General features: G+C 43.7%; 1 protein-coding gene across 2 annotated transcripts in view; it reads left to right on the top strand.

Moving 5' to 3' along the window:
• The window catches only part of PUSL1 (pseudouridine synthase like 1), a 46391-nt gene that overhangs the window by 23994 nt on the left and 4103 nt on the right, over positions 1 to 18294 (top strand). The window contains exons 6-8 of one of the 2 annotated variants that reach the window (XM_070759204.1): positions 8930 to 8984; positions 14852 to 15014; positions 16807 to 16995. In XM_070759204.1, coding sequence (XP_070615305.1) covers positions 8930 to 8984; positions 14852 to 15014; positions 16807 to 16826 — 238 coding nt within the window. In that variant the 3' untranslated portion in view covers positions 16827 to 16995. Of the gene's footprint in view, positions 1 to 8929; positions 8985 to 14851; positions 15015 to 16806; positions 16996 to 18294 lie in introns of those variants that run through there. The other variant, XM_070759205.1, reaches the window with a different exon arrangement.

Below are 18294 nucleotides of genomic sequence, written 5' to 3'. Positions count from 1 at the left end.
CTGAAGTTAGTTGGGGGAATGATCAAAAGCAACATGAGAAAATATTATTTTACTGAAAGAGTAGTAGATGCTTGGAACAAACATCCAGCAGACGTGGTTGGTAAATCCACAGTAACTGAATTTAAACATGCCTGGGATAAACATATATCCATCCTAAGATAAAATACAGGAAATAGTATAAGGGCAGACGAGATGGGCCAGGAGTTTCAGAGGCTCAGGTTTGTAAGTGGAAAATGGTTCTTGAGAAGAGGCAAAAAAAATCTTGAACACCCGGTTCTTATCTAGAAAAGTTTGTAAGTAGAGGCATTCTTAGGTAGAGATAGCACTGTATTAGTCTTAATGCTATTATATTGCTAGAAATGGACCAAAAAAGAAAAAAGGGGAGAATCTCCCAGGGAAAAGAAACCTTCCTTCGCATTTGCATCTAAGAAATGGGAGTTTTTTAAGGATTGAATTACTGTATAGTGTGAGATGAAAAGAGACACCACTGGCAGGGAAGGCCAAGAGCTCTCCATGGTCCTGAAAGCCATGCACTCTTATCTTTGGCTGAAGCTCAAGACTCAAGAAATCTCACACTTCCTCCAATCCTGTCAAGAGGGTTTGCCAAACTTCCCTTACCAAAAGCCTAAGGACTAGAAACCTGTCTCTCAAAGAGTGGCTTCCAAAAGGCGGAGACTGGGGTGGTCCCCAAAAGTAAGACTGGGGCTTGCAGTGGGAGGAGCTAGGCAGGGAATGGCCAGGGCCACAAGACAGACAGACAGACCACACAGGAGTCATGTGGCTCTTGAAGGACAGAGCTGTAGATTGAGGCCCTTCCAAGTTGTTGGAGGGGATTCCATGGAAGAGGATTCGATCTCTGCCCAGTGGAAGCTAGTTTGTCAGGAAGAAGGATGCGAGTTGAGTTGAGCTGGCTTTCTACCTGCGGGGAGAAGAATTTCCTTTCTGCAACCTGAAAAAACAGAACTGCAACTTTTGAGTGAGAGGGCCAAGTCAGCTCCTACTTTAAACCCGTGCTTCTCAAATATAGAACTTTATTTTATGAAGCAGGTGATATATTATGAATAGTTTCTTTTACTAAAGATATATATATAGAGAGAATTTTTAATTAACTGTATGATACAAGATTAAAATTTAGATAAAAGAAATTTTATTATTCTTTGCATTGATGTCACTTTTTATAGTAAGACGGAAAGGAAGAATTTTTATTTAGATTTTTAAGCATTGATAATGTTGTATAAAATTAATAGAAAATTTTAGACGAGGAAAGATAAGAGCCTCCATTGAGGGAGTACAGTGATCCCTCGATTTTCGCGATCTCGATCTTCGCGAAACGCTATATCGCGATTTTTCAAAAAATAATAAATTAAAAATACTCCCTGTTTTTTTGCTATACTGTACCATGGTTTTTCTCACCTGATGACGTCTTTTTTTCTATCATTTCTCTCTCTCTTCCTTCCACTCTTCTCTCTCTCTTTCTTCCTCTCTCACACTCTCTTCCTCCCTCTCTCATCTCTTTGGGGGGGGCGGGCGGGGGGGGCGGGTGCCTACGGGGGACGGTGGCCGCCAGCGCTGGAGTCGGCGATGAGAGGGGTGGTAGCGGCGAGTGAGCGGGCGGGGCGGGCGAGTGGCTGCTTACGGGGAACGGTGGCCGCCAGTGCTGCTGCAGGAGGACTCGGCGGTGAGAGGGGCGGTAGCGGCGAGTGAGCGGGCGGGCGAGTGGCGGGCGGGTGGGTGCTTACGGGGAACGGTGGCCGCCAGCGCTGCTGCAGGAGGATTCGGCGGTGAGAGGGGCGGTAGCGGCGGGTGGGCGGCGGACAAGCGGCGGGCGGACAAGCGGCGGGCAGGCAGGTGGCGGACAAGCGGCGGGCGGACAAGCGGTGGGCGGGCAGGCAGCGGACAAGCGGCGGGCGGACAAGCGGCGGGCGGGCAGGCAGCGGACAAGCGGCGGGCGGGCAGGCGGCGGGCGGGCAGGCGGCGGACAAGCGGTGGGCAGACAAGCGGTGGGCGGACAAGCGGCGGGCGGACAAGCGGCGGGCGGGCAGGCGGCGGACAAGCGGCGGGCAGGCAGGCGGCGGACAAGCGGCGGGCAGACAAGCGGCGGGCAGGCAGGCAGCAGACAAGCGGCGGGCGGGCGGCGAGCTGTATGTAGCGGAAGTAAAAACACCATGGAAAAGTGACGCGCATGTGCAGATGGTGTTTTTACTTCCGCACCACTATATCGCGAAAAATCGAGTATCGCGAGGGGTCTTGGAACGTAACCCTCGCGATACTCGAGGGATCACTGTAATAAGAAAAGTTTATATATGATTGATTTTAAGCACTGTTGTTGTGTTTATAACTATATATTGTTTTACTTTATGGTGGAGAAAATAAAAAAAATCTTATACCTCCCCAAAAATAGTGGAGCGCCCCCCCCTGAGGGGTCGCAGAGCAATGTCGGGGGGGGGCATGTGACCCCTGGGAACATGTGTGGTCCCTCTTAATCGATTCCCCCACATGGGGAGTGTTTTCCCAGTTGCATGTTGCTCTAAGCCCAGAAGAGAAGGCGGCCAGGCAGGGTGGCTGCTTGGATTCTCCTCGTTCTCCGCGGTAGCCACAAATGGCGTGGTGAACCTGCTGCTGGACAAGGGGGAGCATCCTCTGCAGCTGGGCAAAAGCTTCAAACGGGACCATAAAGCCTCCTTCCACACCAAAGCCTACATGGCACTGGACCAGAATACCTCTGGAACCGCCTTCTACCGCACGAATCCCAGTGGCCGATAAGGTCCCACATAGTTGGCCTTCTCCGGGTCCCGTCGACTAAACAATGTCGTTTGGCGGGCCCCAGGGGAAGAGCCTTCTCTGTGGCGGCCCCGGCCCTCTGGAATCGACTTCCCCCGGAGATTAGAACGGCCCCCACCCTCCTTGTCTTTCGCAAGTTACTTAAGACTAAGAACTAAGACATCTCCCCCAGGCTTATTATATTTCATGTTTGATGTGTATGTGCTGTATGGTTTTTAATTGTTGAGGTTTTTATATATTTTATTATTAGATCTGTTCCATTGTTATACTGTTTTTATTACTGTTGTGAGCCGCCCCAAGTCTTCGGAGAGGGGTGGCATACAAATCTAATAAATTGAATTGAATTGAATTGAGTGCCCGGCAGAGGCGGCGCTTATGAGCCAGGCCGGTGAACCCAGCGGTTTGATAAAGCTTTCCTGCCCCCGTGTTCAAAAGAGGGCCCTAACCACCGTAGCCTAGGCCTGCCTAACTGAAAATAAGCTCCCCTAACTGACTCACTCCCAGGTAAGTGCTTAGAAGAGCTGTTCTGTCCCAGCGCCAAGCCCTCCCAAAACCAGATGCACGCCACCGGATTAACTAATCAAGGTTAACAGCGGCAACCTTCCCCAGCCAATAGTTAGCTTGCAGCTTATAATGAGTAAAATAATAAATACAGTGGGACCTCTACCTAAGAACACCTCTACTTACGGATTTTTCTAGATCAGAACCGGGTGTTCAAGATTTTTTTGCCTCTTCTTAAGAACCATTTTCAACTTACAAACGTGAGCCTCTGAAACTGTAGCCGGAAAAGGCAGGGAGAAGCCTCCACGTTGGCCTCTGTAGGAATCTCCTGGGAGGAAACTGGGCAGCAAAAGGTGGGAAGAAGCCTCCATGGGCCTATCTAGGAATCTCCTGGGAGGAAACAGGGCAGGAAAAGCCGGGGAGAAGCCTCTGTGGGGCCTCTCTAGGAATCTCCTGGGAGGAAACTGGGCAGGAAAAGGTGGGAAGAAGCCTCCATGGGGCATCTCTAGGAATCTCCTGGGAGGAAACAGGGCCTCTACCCTCCCTGTGGTTTCCCCAATCGCACGCATTATTTGCTTTTACATTTGATTCGTATGGGAAAAATTGCTCTTCTTACAAACGTTTCTACTTAAGAACCTGGTCATGGAACGAATTAAGTTCGTAAGTAGAGGTGCCACTGTATTCACACTAAAATTCCATTGGGGCCCAGATCGGAGTGTTTGGGGGGGGGGGGGGGCAAAATGTTTATTTCTTCCTAGGAGGGGGCCTAACAGAAAATAATTAAGAAGCACCGCTTTAAACCAAGGGCTTTCTTTGTAGGTGGGCCCTTTCCATCTTATCTACCCCTTTCCAAACCTGAAAGCCATGTGAATGTGGAGAGGAGGAGGAAGGATTTGAATTCGCAACAGGAGCCTAGGGCGTGGGTGTACAGCCTCCCTTCGGGGATGCTTCGGTCTGCCAGGTGGTGGGAGTACAACCACCTGCTAGCTGAGGGAGGCATATCCACGTGATCTGGAAAACTAAGAAAACCTCCCCACATAAAAGTCCTTGTGGCAGTTGAATCCGTAAGTTTTCCAAGGGAGTTTTTTCCCTACCCGGATCCATTTGGCCTTTTATCTGAGGCATCTCTGCCCACGGAAGCTCGCCTGGCCCTTGGCTCAGAATTGTCAGCCGGGAATTCGTCATTAAATTGAAAGTTCCTTCTATTTTTTAAAAAATAGTTTAAAAAAACACTGAAGTACAGAAACAGACAAGACAAACAAACACATATGCAAATACAGTGGTACCTCTACCTACAAACGCTTCTACTTACGAACTTTTCTAGATAAGAACTGGGTGTTCAAGAACCATTTTCCACTTACCCGTGGGGCCTCTCTAGGAATCTCCTGGGAGGAAACAGGCCGCAAAAGGCGGGGAGAAGCCTCTGTGGGGCCTCTCTAGGAATCTCCTGGGAGGAAACACGACCGGAAAAGGCGGGGAGAAGCCTCCGTGGGGCCTCTTTAGGAATCTCCTGGGAGGAAACAGGACCGGAAAAGGCAGGGAGAAGCCTCAGTGAGGCCTCTCTAGGAATCTCCTGGGAGGAAACAGGCCGCAAAAGGTGGGGAGAAGCCTCCGTGGGGCCTCTCTAGGAATCTCCTGGGAGGAAACAGGGCCTCCACCCTCCTGTGGTTTCCCCAATCGCACACATTATTTGCTTTTACATTGATTCCTATGGAAAAATGGTTCTTGAACACCCAGTTCTTATCTAGAAAAGTTCGTAAGTAGAAGCGTCTTACAAACTTTTCTACTTAAGAACCTGGTCACAGAATGAATTAAGTTCGTAAGTAGAGATACCACTGTATTTATATATCTTTTTAAAATTTTTCCTATCCAGACATTTATAAAAGAAATTCTCCAAGTTTCAAAATAGTCTTGAATCCTCTTTCTGGTTTAATTCCATTGCTGGTTCCTTCTAATGCCAGTGCTTCTCAATTATTTTCTGTTACGCCTTCCCCCCTTAGAAATAAACATTTCAGCCCCCCCCCCAAGCTCTCAGATCTGGGCCCCAATGGAATTTCAATGTTAATATTTATTATTTTACTTATCCTTGTTGTAAAAATATGTTTATTGGTTATATACATTAAAAACAGGGTACAGAAAAGTAAAGGGAATATATATAATGTACATTCTAGCAATTATAGTTTACTTATGTAGCATGCGTGATTGGGGAAGGAGAGGGAAAGAAGGGGAAAAGGATTTAAAAAGAAGGGAAAGAAATACAAGAGGAGGACGAATAGAAAAATAGAGTAAGAAAAGAGTAGTAAGAAGAGTATGGGGGGTCAGCGTTAGAGCTGGGGCTTCTATGTTTTGCGTCCTGAGGTTTAAGCATACAGGTGGTATAGATTTTCCTGAAGTTTTATCCATATGTATTTGACGTAGTTGCTAATGCCATCATTTATCAGTGATTTATGAGTTTGTTCATTCAGTTTCTTTGTAGTTCAAAATTTGTGTCGATCGATGTTTACATTTTATTGTTTCAATTTGGTATTATGATTCATGTCGTTGTTTACTGGTTTTACTTATTCTGAGCTGCAAACGATTGGCTGGGGAAGGTTGCTCTACCCACTTACCTAGGAGTAAGTCACACTGAACAAAGTGGAGTTCATGGTTATTGTGGCACCTGCTGAAAACAACGAGAACCCACACAGCCTCCCAGCCGCCTTCTCTTCCGGGCTCAGAGCAGCGTGCAACTGGGAAAATTCCCTTTTCGGGAGAATTTTTAAAAATTTTTAAAAATCAACAGGTAGCTTCTGTTCACGAAGGATGTATTCCCAAGCAAATATCTGAACTGACCTAGGAGAGGACAGAAAAGGAGCCACTCATATGCCCCGGCGAGATTAGCTAAAATCTACCCCTAATATATGTTGTGGTTAGCTCTGGCCCAGCTCCTGCCCCAAGGAATGTGCAGGTGGATATGGGGGAGACATCCACATGCCGCAGGCCTGTTTTGCTCCCGATGGAATCTGCCAATGAAGTCTCCTCTGACCAAGGCAGCATGAGTGACAAGGAAGAGGGGAGTTTGGCAGACAGCCCAGGAGGAGATCAATCATCTGTATCATCTTTGGATTCTGAACAAGAATTAATGACACATCCACGCATGCGTAGAGTGATGCATAGGAGACAACAACTAAAGTATTATTACAAGAGAAAATGAGGCCACCTGTGGTTGGGTGGGGCTCCAGTAATTAGGGCTGCTGCTATAAATAGCAGCGTGTGGGTTTGGCCATTGTGAAAGAATATCTGATCGCAGTTCTTCAGGAATCGTGTGTTGCTGTTTTCTGGACTTTGTTTGTTGATTTTTCACACCTTTGAAACCAAAGCAGAGCAACGTGTGTGTGTGTGTGTGTGTGTGTCTCACTTCGTTGGAAGAAGAAGGGGTGTGAAGTTTCTTCACAGCTGCTAGCTAAGTACTTAATGACTGTTAAGGGAACTTGTACAGACTACCCGGTTGTTTTGGGACGAGTGCTCTTTGCAATACAAAAAGAGTGCTTAGTTGAATTTTGTGATAAAGAACATTGTTTTGAATTTTCAAACGTGTGTGTGTCTGAAATTTGTACCCTTGAATTTTTGGGAGGCTCCTACAATATAGATCCAAAATGTTGGAAATGTAAAAATTGAACATGGAACATACTACCACCTATGGTGGCCATGCCCAGTAATTGGGAATTTCTGGAACATGATTAGTAATTGGATAAGGGAAATGATAGAATATGAACCTTTTTTCATCCATGGTGGACATGCCCTCCCATAAAAAAACTATGGAAAAAAATTCAAATATGGATACAACAAATCACAGCACTCTCATTAAAACTTACATCAGAAATATTCCTCCTGAGCATAATGGATTCGAAAAATAAAAAAGAAGACACATACCTAATACAACATATAATTACAGCTACAAGAATCACAATAGCACAAAATTGGAAAAGAGACAATACACCAAATGAAAGAGAAATTATTAAAAAAAATTATGATTGTGGAGAAATGGACAGGCTCACCCAAAAACTTAAAAATAAAGAAGATTCGAGATTCTATAAGAATTGGGAAAAATTTTACGACTGGGTTAAAAATAAAAAACAAATGGAGAAAGGAAAGAAAAACAAGGAAATAATATAAAATGTAGATTAAAATATATTAATGGATAGCGTAGAAATGGTTATACAAAACATAGAACTCTGAATGATTATATCGGATTATTATGAATACCTGTATTTTGATCAATCCAATACGATCTCTTCTCAAGTGTAATTTAGAAATGTATTGATAAAAATAAAATAACAACAAAACCGCGGCAACCATATGCCGCCCAATTAACAATCTAAACCTTTTTAGAACTATCATAGTTCAGTGGGGGGAAGGGGATGGGAGGAAGACCCAGAAGATTTAAAGGATAACGAACTATAGAGATATAGTATTTTAGCCATAATAGGTGATGATTTTGATTTGTATATTGATTAGACAAAATATAACTGAATAGAATAATCATATCATGCCCGCGAGTATATGTTATCATAATGTTGCCAACTAAGATGCATCTTCCTCCTTTTGTATGTAACTCTTTGTAAATTAATAAAAAAAAATTTAAAAAAAGAAAAAAAGAATATGAACTAGAACTAAAGCCAAGAACTTATCTTTTAGAGAAAGGGAAAGACACAAAAATGAATTATTATTTTATTATACTGTACATATATTAACGGCAACAGATTAGCACTCGTGCAAACCTGGAAGGATGAAAACCCCCTAACAGAGACGATGGTAATAAAGAAAATGTTAGATTGGGCAGAAATGAGGAGGCTTACTATGAAACTGCATGCAGAATGATCATAGAAAATAATTTTATATCGTGTGGGGAAAATGTGTACAGTGATCCCTCGTTTTTCGCTGGGGGTGCGTTCCAAGACCACCCGTGAAAAATGAATTTCTGTGAAGTAGAGGAAAGATTTTTTTTTAATGTATTAAACGAGTATTTGGACTTTTAAAACCCACCCTTTGCATTAAACAGCCATTCTATAATGTTTCTCAGCTGGAACTACATGTGACATCCTACCAGTTTCTTTAATAGAGTACAGTAGTACTGTAGAAGAATTTTATGAATTTTTAAAGCATTTAAAATTTTTAATGGATTTAAGCCCCCTTTGAAAACCAGTGAAATAGCGAATCCGTGAAAGATGAACCATGAAGTAGCGAGGGATTACTGTATATGGCTTGAAAATAAGAACAACAATGTACAAGTAATAAACAAATAAATATATAAACAATTAGTAATTAACAATTAGTTGTAAGAGGTTTGTAAATATAACTATTTAATTGATAGATATTAATGGGGAAAAGATTAACGATAAGCTAGTTGAATAACAATGCACTGAATTTGACATGCTGATGTGACAGGTAAGCAAACAGTTTACTTGAATGATTTATTAATGTTTTGTATGTGTTTGCATTGTTTTCAAAAAAATCTAATAAAAATATTTTAAGAAAAAGAAAAGGAGCCACCTAGTAAAGGAGGACAGCCTAAAAATTCAACGAATAAATAATAATAATAATAAAGTAGCATCTTTCTCTGTATGTATTTTAATGCTGCCTTTTTTGCCTATTTTTTCCCCCTCAGCAATTTGAAGTTTTGGGAATTAGAGTTTGTAAGCCGATCTTTCCTGTACAAACAGGTAGGAAGACTTTTTTTTCCCAATTGGACCCTTTTGAATACACCGTTTAGCCGGGACAGGCTGTCTGCTGGGCCTTGACCAGAGAGGAAGTCACTTTTTAAAACGATTTTAGAGGCAGCCTCTTAACTTTGAAACTTTAAAAATGAACTTGGAAGGGCTCATGGCCCCTTCTGGTGGCTAAAACGCAAGAGAGTCTCCCTTGGAAAGCTCAAAGGAGCATTAAGTGGCCAGCTGTCTCTACACCACAAGCATCCAGGAGGTTGGAGGGGACCTTGGAGGTCTTCTAGTCCAACCCTCTGCTTAGGCAGGAAACCCTACACCACTTCAGACAAATGAGTTAATCCAATCACTTCCTTAAAACTTCCAATGTTGGAGAATTCACAACTTCTGGAGGCAAGCTGTTCCACGGATTAATTGTTCTGTCAGGAAATTTTTCCTTAGTTCTAAGTTGCTTCTTTCCTAGTTTAATTTCCACCCATTGCTTCTTCTGCCTTCAAGTGCTTTGGAGAATAGTTGAACTCCCTCTTCTTTGTGGCAGCCCCTCCGATAAGATCATGTGAAGGGTTAATACCGCTTTATAAGGCCTTGGTAAGGCCACATTTGGAATACTGCCTTCAGTTTTGTTCACCACGATGTAAAAAGGACGTTGAGACTCTAGAAAGAGTGCAGAGAAGAGCAACAAAGATGATTAGGGAACTGGAGGCTAAAACATATGAGAAGAACAGTTGCAGGAACTGGGTATGTCTAGTTTCATGAAAAGAAGGACCAGGGGAGACATGATAGCAGTCTTCCAATATCTCAGGAGTTGCCACAAAGAAGAGGGAGTCAACCTATTCTCCAAAGCCCCTGAGGGTAGAACAAGGAACAATGGGTAGAAACTAAACAAGGAGAGAAGCAACTTAGAACTAAGAAGAAATTTCCTGACAGTGAGAACAATTAACCAGTGGAACAGCTTGTCACCAGAAGTTGTGAATGCACCAACACTGGAAGTTTTTAAGAAGATGTTGGATAACCATTTGTCTGAAATAGGGTAATAATTTGTAATAATTGACTATATTTGTGAGCAGATAGGAAAAGAGGATTGAAGAACATAAGTTGTTTAAAAACTGATTATACTTACGTCCGAATAGTATCTGCTGGTAGTATTCATCATATGATAAACCAATAAGTTTAAAATAAGCTGTGAAAAAGACAGCAAGGATGGGGTGGAGTTATGTAGCCTGTGTTTGTCGTGTCTTTGGTTTTCTCTTTCACTTCCCTTTTTTGCTTGCTTTGATGATGTATGTAAAGATGTAATGATCAAGAAAATGTCCTTTTAAATGTATATATTCGGGGGGGGGGATGTATTTAAATTAAAAAAAATAGTGTAGGCTTTCCTGCCTAAGCAGGGGGCTGGACTAGAAGACCTCCAAGGTCCCTTCTTTGTTTCTTCTTCTTCTTCTTCTTCTTCTTCTTCTTCTTCTTCTTCTTCTTCTTCTTCTTCTTCTTCTTCTTCTTCTTCTTCTTCTTCTTCTTCTTCTTCCTCCTCCTCCTCCTCCTCCTCCTCCTCCTCCTTGATTTACTCCCAAATTTTTGTTGTTGTTTCTTCTTCTTCTTCTTCTTCTTCTTCTTCTTCTTCTTCTTCTTCTTCTTCTTCTTCTTCTTCTTCTTCTTCTTCTTCTTATAATTATTATTATTATTATTATTATTATTATTATTATTATTATTATTATTATTATTATTATTATTATTATTATTATTATTATTATTATACAGTGGTACCTCTACCCAAGAATGCCTCTACTTAAGAACTTTTCTAGATAAGAACCGAGTGTTCAAGATTTTTTTGTCTCTTCTTAAGATCCATTTTCTACTTAAGAACCTGAGCCCGGAAAAATTTCCCAGGAAATTTGAGAGCAGCACAAAGGCCCGGCCAGTTTCCTGCCATTCCCCCTGGGTTTCTCTTCCTGGCACAGTGTATGGGAGGCAGCCTCGCACCGGGTGTATAGGAGGTGCGTGCTCCTCTTTTGCCGCCTCAGAGCCCCTCTTTTGTTTTTTTGAGCCTTAAAGTTTGAGATTTTTTTTTATTCCCCTCCACTTACCTTCGTCCTTTTGCAACGACTCTCCTCCTCCCACCCAAATTCCGAGCTTTTATTTCTTTCCTAATGGGTTTGCATGCATTATTTGCTTTTACATTGATTCCTATGGGGAAAAATTGCTTCTGCTTACAAACTTTTCTACTTAAGAACCTGGTCACGGAACGAATTAGGTTCTGAAGTAGAGGTACCACTGTATATTCGAAATAAAAATTTTATTTAAAAAAAATAGTGTAGGGTTTCCTGCCTAAGTAGGGGGCTGGACTAGAAGACCTCCAAGGTCCCTTCCATCTCTGTTGTTGTTATATATTATTATTATTATGTCAATACAACACAGTAAATGAGATCACTATGCTGGATTTCGTATTTCATCACCAGTCGGGCGCTTCCCAAGCACCTAGGACTGCGTGATGTAGCAGCGAATTATGTTTGCCGATCCCAGTAAAGCGGCCTTTTGCAATTGACAGATGGAGATTTGGTCAATTCCGATGGTTTTCAAATGTCCACTGAGATCCTTTGGCACTGCGCCCAGCGTGCCAAGTACCACTGGGACATTATTATTATTATTATTATTATTATTATTATTATTATTATTATTACTACTATTATAATTATCATTACTATTATTATGATTACTATTATTACTATTATTATTACTACTACTACTATCATTATCATTACTATTATTATTACGATTACTATTACTACTTCTATTATTATCATTATCATCATTACTATTATTATGATTACTATTACTACTTTACTAGTACTAACATCATCATTATTATTATTATTATTATTATTATTATTATTATTATTATTATTATTATATATTGAAACACTGCTATCCTGTCACCCCTAGTCCTTCTTTTCATCAGACTAAACATACCCAGTTCCAGCAACCAGACTTCAACTCCCAGCCGTATTATGAGAAGTTTTTCTCGGGGCAGCAAACGTGAGGCCCCCTGGCAAACAGCCCCCCCCCCCCATGAAAAAATACGGATGGATGCCTCTCGGCAGACGCCAGGCATAGCTACCCGTGCCCGCTTAGGTAGAATAAATGAATCATCCACGTTGTGGGATGAATCAGAGGCGAGGGAGGAGGCGAGGCTTGGCTCTCGCGGAAGCACACAGCCTACATTGGGTTAGCCACGAGGAGAGGAGGCGGCGGGCTGTTTTCAGCCGGTGCTTCCAAAAATAAAAAGCAATAAAAAGCCTTCAGGAGTTTCAATTCCCACCGCTTGCCTCTCTCGTGGCTTGCTTTCAAAATAGCTGCAAAAGCAGCTGCCAGAACGCTGCTGGGCCTCGGCTGCCTCTGTCGACTGCAGGTGGGCGGCAATGTGGTATTTGCAACCTGCAGGAGCCGAGCGATGCTTGGAATGACACTAGGGAATCGGGTGGTGGTGATCATGGGGTGGCAGTTTCTCCACCTTTACCAAAGGAAAGAGGTGCTTTTGCCAAACCGCTGAGCCCATCTTGGGTTGGACTGAAGGGCAGCTGGGTGCTTGGGTGCCTTCTTTCTTCACTGCCTCTTAAGGCAGTGATGGCGAATCTATGGCACGGGTGCCACAGGCGGCACACGGAGCCATATATGCTGGCACACGAGCGGTAGCCCCAGCTCAGCTCCAACGTGCATGCATGTGCCGGCCAGCTGACTTTTGCCATGCACAGAGGCTCTGGGAGGGCCTTTTTGGCTTCCAGAGAGCCTCCAGAGGGATGGGGAAAGGCGTTTTTACCTTCCCACAGCTCCAGGGAAGCCTTTGGAGCAAAACACGAGCCTACTGGGCCCACCAGAAGTTGGGAAACAGGCCGTTTCCGGCCTTCGGTGGGGAAGGAGAAGCTGTTTTCACCCTCCCCAGGCATTGAATTATGGGTGTGGGCACCCGTGCATGCGTGATAGTGCGCACACACATTCTTTCAGCATCTGAGGAAAAAAACCTTCGCCATCACTACCCTAAAGCAACCCCCCTCTCAACCTGGGGGTCAGGACCTTTTTGGGGGTTGAACGACCGTTTCACAGGGGTCGCATAAAATAATGAGTAAAGACAAATTTCCCATGGTGTTAGGAATTAAAGCTTCTATTCTGGTGTCTTGGGACATATTTTTACAATCTGACCAATCAGGTGTTCACAGTGGGGGTGTCCCTCTGACCTTCCTGCCCGTCAGCTTCAAGCTCTGTTGGGAGAATTGGCGCTCGACTTATGGTTGGGGGTCACCACAACATGAGGAACTTTATTAAGGGGTCGCAGCATTAGAAAGGTTGAGAACCACTGCGCTAAGGTTTCTGGGCCTAAGCTCTGGAGATTGGATGGTGGCCAAAACAGGCTTAAGAGTCATTCCATGTCAAGTGGACCAATTTTAAAGATCACAAAGAGAATCTATTCTTTCTAATGGTGCTAAATTGAAGAAGATTGAAGCTGTCCCACAGGATCAAACAGGGCATCAAAGATACCCAACATTCGGCAAAAACCCGTTAAATACCAACTTTGAACTCTTATATTTTTTCAACAACTTGAAGGAAAGTGCTGCAAATTGGAAATCCTCATTGCAGCTGTGTACTTAGCACACCTGCCAAAAATCAACCTGAAAGGCCAAGTAGTTTTGAAACTACAGCAGCCTGAAGATAGCTGTAAATTCATTTTTGAGAGGGTGGTTTGCAAGGTTTGAGCCTGAACTACCGGTATGTAAAACGTCAGAGGACTAGGTACATGGGGTTTTGCCAGTTTATAAAGCCTTGCAAGGTGTTGTGGTTGGCTCTGGCCCAGCTCCTGCCCCAAGGAATGTGGAGGTGGATGCAGGGGAAACATCAACATGTCATAGGCCTGTTTTATTGCCGACAGAGTCAGGTAGTGCAGTTTCCTCGGACGAAGGTGGGGGTGACTTGGAAGAGGGGGGATTGGCACACAGCCCAGGAAGCCAATCTCCATTATCTTCGGTCGATTCGGATGAGGAAGTGTTAGACCCACGCATGCGCAGAATTATGCATAGAAGAGACCAATTGAAGAAATATTACAGGAGATAAGAGAGACCACATGTGTTTGGGTGGGGCTCCAGTAATTAGAGCTGCTGATATAAATAGCAGTGTGGTGGAAGATTATCTGATCGTTGTTTCTTCAGGACCGTGCCTTGCTGTTTCCGAACTTTGTTGATTTTTCACGACTTTGAAACCAAAGCAGAGCAAAGTGTGTGTGTCTCACTTCGTGGAAGAAGGAGGGCTGTGATGTTTCTTCACAGCTGCTAGCTAAGTACTTAAGGACTGATTAAGGAGATTGTACAGCCTACAAGGTTGTTTTGGGACTAGTGCTCTTTGCAATACAAAAAGGGTCTTTGTTTCTTTTGAGTTTTTGTGATAAAGAACATTGTTTTTGAACTTTCAAGTGTGTGTGTGTGTGTCTGAAATTTGTACCCTTGAATTTTGGGGAGACTCATACCATAGAGCCTGGCAGAACACAAGGTGTGCAGGTTCTCCAAATATCTCCAACTTACTACTGAAACTGCCGCGTTTACAGCTTTTGGAAGTTGGCGCCAAATGTCATTTTTGCAACCCTTTACTTGAGATCTCCTAGAACTCCCCATTTTTAGTCTTTTGAACTAAAATTTTGCACAGCAGTTTTATATTATAAAGAAACTATGTGCCAAATTTCATCAAAATCTGAGATGTTAAGGTAGAGGCCACTGGTCCACTTGACAGGGAATGACTCTTAAGTCTCTTCTGTTGAGGCTCGTTGCCACGGTGACTGCTTTCGTGGACCCAAACCAGAGTGGGTCCTCCACTTTCTTTTTTAATTCCAGGTGCGGCGGATGGTCGGGGCCTTGGTAGCCGTGGGTCAGTCCCGGCTACAGCCAAACCATATCAAAGAACTCCTAGCGGCCCAGGACTTGATGGCTTATCCCCCAAACATCATGGCGCCCCCAGATGGACTTTTCCTCAAGCAGGTGGAGTACTACAAAAGCGGTGAGCATCCACAATGTCTTTGGGCGTCAGGTTTCTAGTCCTCATGAACCTTCAAAACCAGCTCGAACAGCTGCAATGACAAATATTTTTCCCGTTTTCCAATTTTTTTTTTGCACTTCGGTGCTCAAAACAGCAGGTCTGCGAGGATGGTTCTCTTGGTTATCTCCAGGGGTGGGATTCAGCTGGTTTGGGCAAACTGGTAATGGCAACCTTCCCCGAGTGCAATCTTGTCCTATAGCGCTGTTTTTTGACGCCATACATATGCGCGCACGAGCGAATTGCCATGTTTTTTTGACATTGCACGCATGTGCAGGTGGTGTGCACGAGCGAATTGCCGTGGTTTTTTGACATTGCACGCATGCGCAGGTGGTGTGCACGAGCGAATTGCCGTGTTTTTGCCTCCACATCTATGCCCAGATGGCGTGCACAAGCGAATCACCTTTTTTTTACGCCGTATTCATGTGCAGATGGCATGCATGAGCGCACTGTTTTTTCTAATTTTACTGTTTCAGTATTAATACAGTGGTACCTCTACTTATGAACTTAATTCGTTCCATGACCAGGTTCTTAAGTAGAAAAGTTTGTAAGTAGAAGCAATTTTTCCCATAGGAATCAATGTAAAAGCAAATAATGCATGCAAACCCATTAGGAAAGAAATAAAAGCTTGGCATTTGGGTGGGAGGAGGAAGAAGAGGAGGAGGAGGACAGTCGCTGCCCAGAGTGAAGGGAGCATTTCTTTTCTCTGGGCGCTGGCAGAGGTTCATTCCCTGTCCAAGCGCCCAGAGAAAGGAAAATGCTTTGTTCGCTCTGGACTGCCAAAGCCTCCTTAAGCGCCTCCGAAAGGCTCCTCTAGAAGCCCAGAAAACCCCGAGATGGCCGGGATTAAAGGGGGAATGGCAGGAAACTGGCCGGGCCTTCGTGCCGCTCTCAAGTTTCCTGGGAAATTTTTCCGGGCTGGGGTTCTTAAGTAGAAAATGGTTCTTGAGAAGAGGCAAAAAAATATTGAAAAAAATCTTATCTAGAAAAGTTCTTAAGTAAAGGCGTTTCTAAGTTGAGGTACCACTGTATTCACTTCTTTTATTATTGCATTTTATTGTGTATTATATTGTTGTAAGCCGCCCTGAGTCTTACGGGATTGGGCAGCATAGACGTCAATTAGATTAAATTAAATTTTTACTGCACGCATGCGCGGATGGTGTATCCAAGCCAATCTGTGTGTTTTGATGCAATACGAATGCGCAGATGGTGCGCCCAAATTGGTTGGTTTTTTTTTTACTTCACATGCATGCCTGGATGGCACGTACAAGTGAATCGCCATGTTTATCGACGCACTACGCATGCGCAGACGCCATGCACAATTTTAAAAACTGCACATGCATGCTCAGATTGCATGTACGAGGGAATCAGTTTTTTGATGCAATACACATGCGCAGATGCCATGCATGATTTTTTAAACTGCATGCATGCTTGGATGGCGCATGTGAGGGAATCATTGTGGTTTTTGACGCAGTACTCCGCCACGGACAGCACGCACAAGCGAATCACCGTGTTTTATGACACAGTACCCATGTGTGCAAGGTGTTCTCTCTCGCACCTTTTCGATTCTGGCCGAACCGGTAGTTAAATTATGTGAAGCCCACCTCTGGTTATCTCCCCTATATTGTAGTGGAGGGATAAAAATGAGGGTGAGTTTGCCTTAAGTTGAAAGTTCAGTTCACTACTCCCAGTCTTCCAGCTGTTGCATTCTGCAATTCTCAGGTTCATTGTTCTTTCTCCCTTCATTGTCTTGCAGACTTAGAGACAGAAGATTGAAACGGACAATTAATTTCTGCCTGGGGGATTTTATATACATTACTGGAAGAAAAAAATAATAATTCTCATTTTCTTACGCTCTGCAGGCATTTTGTTAATAAAACCTGCTTAATCCAAAGTTTATCTGCCAAGCAAACGATTAAAGGAACTCATGAATGTTTCAGATTTAGTGATTGGTCCTCGTGAAGACATTCTCTGATGAGAAGGGCTGTTGAAAACATCTACATTTTAAAAAAGCTGCTCCTGCTGTGTTGTGGTCCACATATTCAACAAAAACAACAACAACCCACATTTGTGTATAGGAATTACACAAATGTACATACAGTGGTACCTCTACTTACGAACTTAATTCGTTCCGTGACCAGGTTCTTAAGTAGAAAAATTTGTAAGAAGCAATTTTCCCATTGGAATCAATGTAAAAGCAAATAATGTGTGTGATAGGGGAAACCGCAGGGAGGGTGGAGGCCTTGTTTCCTCCCAGGAGATTCCTAGAGAGGCCCCACGGAGGCTTCTCCATGCCTTTTCCGGCCCTGTTTCCTCCCAGGAGATTCGTAGAGAGGCCCCACGGAGGCTTCTCCCCGCCTTTTTTCGGCCCTTTTCCTTCCAGTTTTCTAGAGAGGCCCCACGGAGGCTTCTCCCCACCCTGGGGCCTCTCTAGAAAACTGGGAGGAAACAGGGCCAGAAAAGGCGGGGAGAAGTCTCTGTGGGGCCTCTCTAGGAATCTGCTGGAGGAAACAGAGCCGGAAAAGGCATGGAGAAGCCTCCGTGGGGCCTCTCTAGGAATCTCCTGGGAGGAAACAGGGCCTCCACCCTCCCTGTGGTTTCCCCAATGACACGCATTATTTGCTTTTACATTTATTCCTCTGGGAAAAATTGCTTCTTAGAAACCTTTCTACTTAAGAACCTAGTCACGGAACAAATTAAGTTCGTAAGTAGAGGCACCACTGTACTCAAAATTTCCGCTAACACTTTGCCCAAGTAGGCTGGTTCTGCCGTTAATTCATCACCGATTAAAGTACCATCTTGAGATTCTCAACTGAGTTTTAAGTTTCTAGTGCCTGGTTAATAAATGAAAAAGCTACGGCTCGGTACAGAATTTGGTTTCCCGCCACCACCGCAAGCGTTGCCACCTTTCACTTGGGCCACACATCCCCATTGGGTTAAGAGCTTGCAAAACACTTTTTTAAAAAAATACTCTTTTCAAAATCATGTACTTTAGCAGAACGTAGACTTAATCACACTTTTTTTGCACGTTTAAAACACTCTGGAAAGAGTGACTCTTTTATTCCGTTATTATTCTGCTGCCTTTTCACTCCCACTACCCCTTATTTGGGGGGGGGGGGGGGGAGATCGTAAGGTCAGGATGCAGATCTCATAAAATCTTTGACTTTTTTTCTGCTCTCAAATCTTGGGGGAAATGCCCCCGTTTATTCTGCGTATGTCTTGCTGCCTCGGTTACACTTTTTGC

Source organism: Erythrolamprus reginae, chromosome 8 (assembly GCF_031021105.1).
Source record: "Erythrolamprus reginae isolate rEryReg1 chromosome 8, rEryReg1.hap1, whole genome shotgun sequence".
Classification (NCBI taxonomy): Eukaryota; Metazoa; Chordata; class Lepidosauria; order Squamata; family Dipsadidae; genus Erythrolamprus; species Erythrolamprus reginae.
Note: the sequence above shows the minus strand (reverse complement) of the source record. Positions and strands in the feature narration are given on the sequence as shown.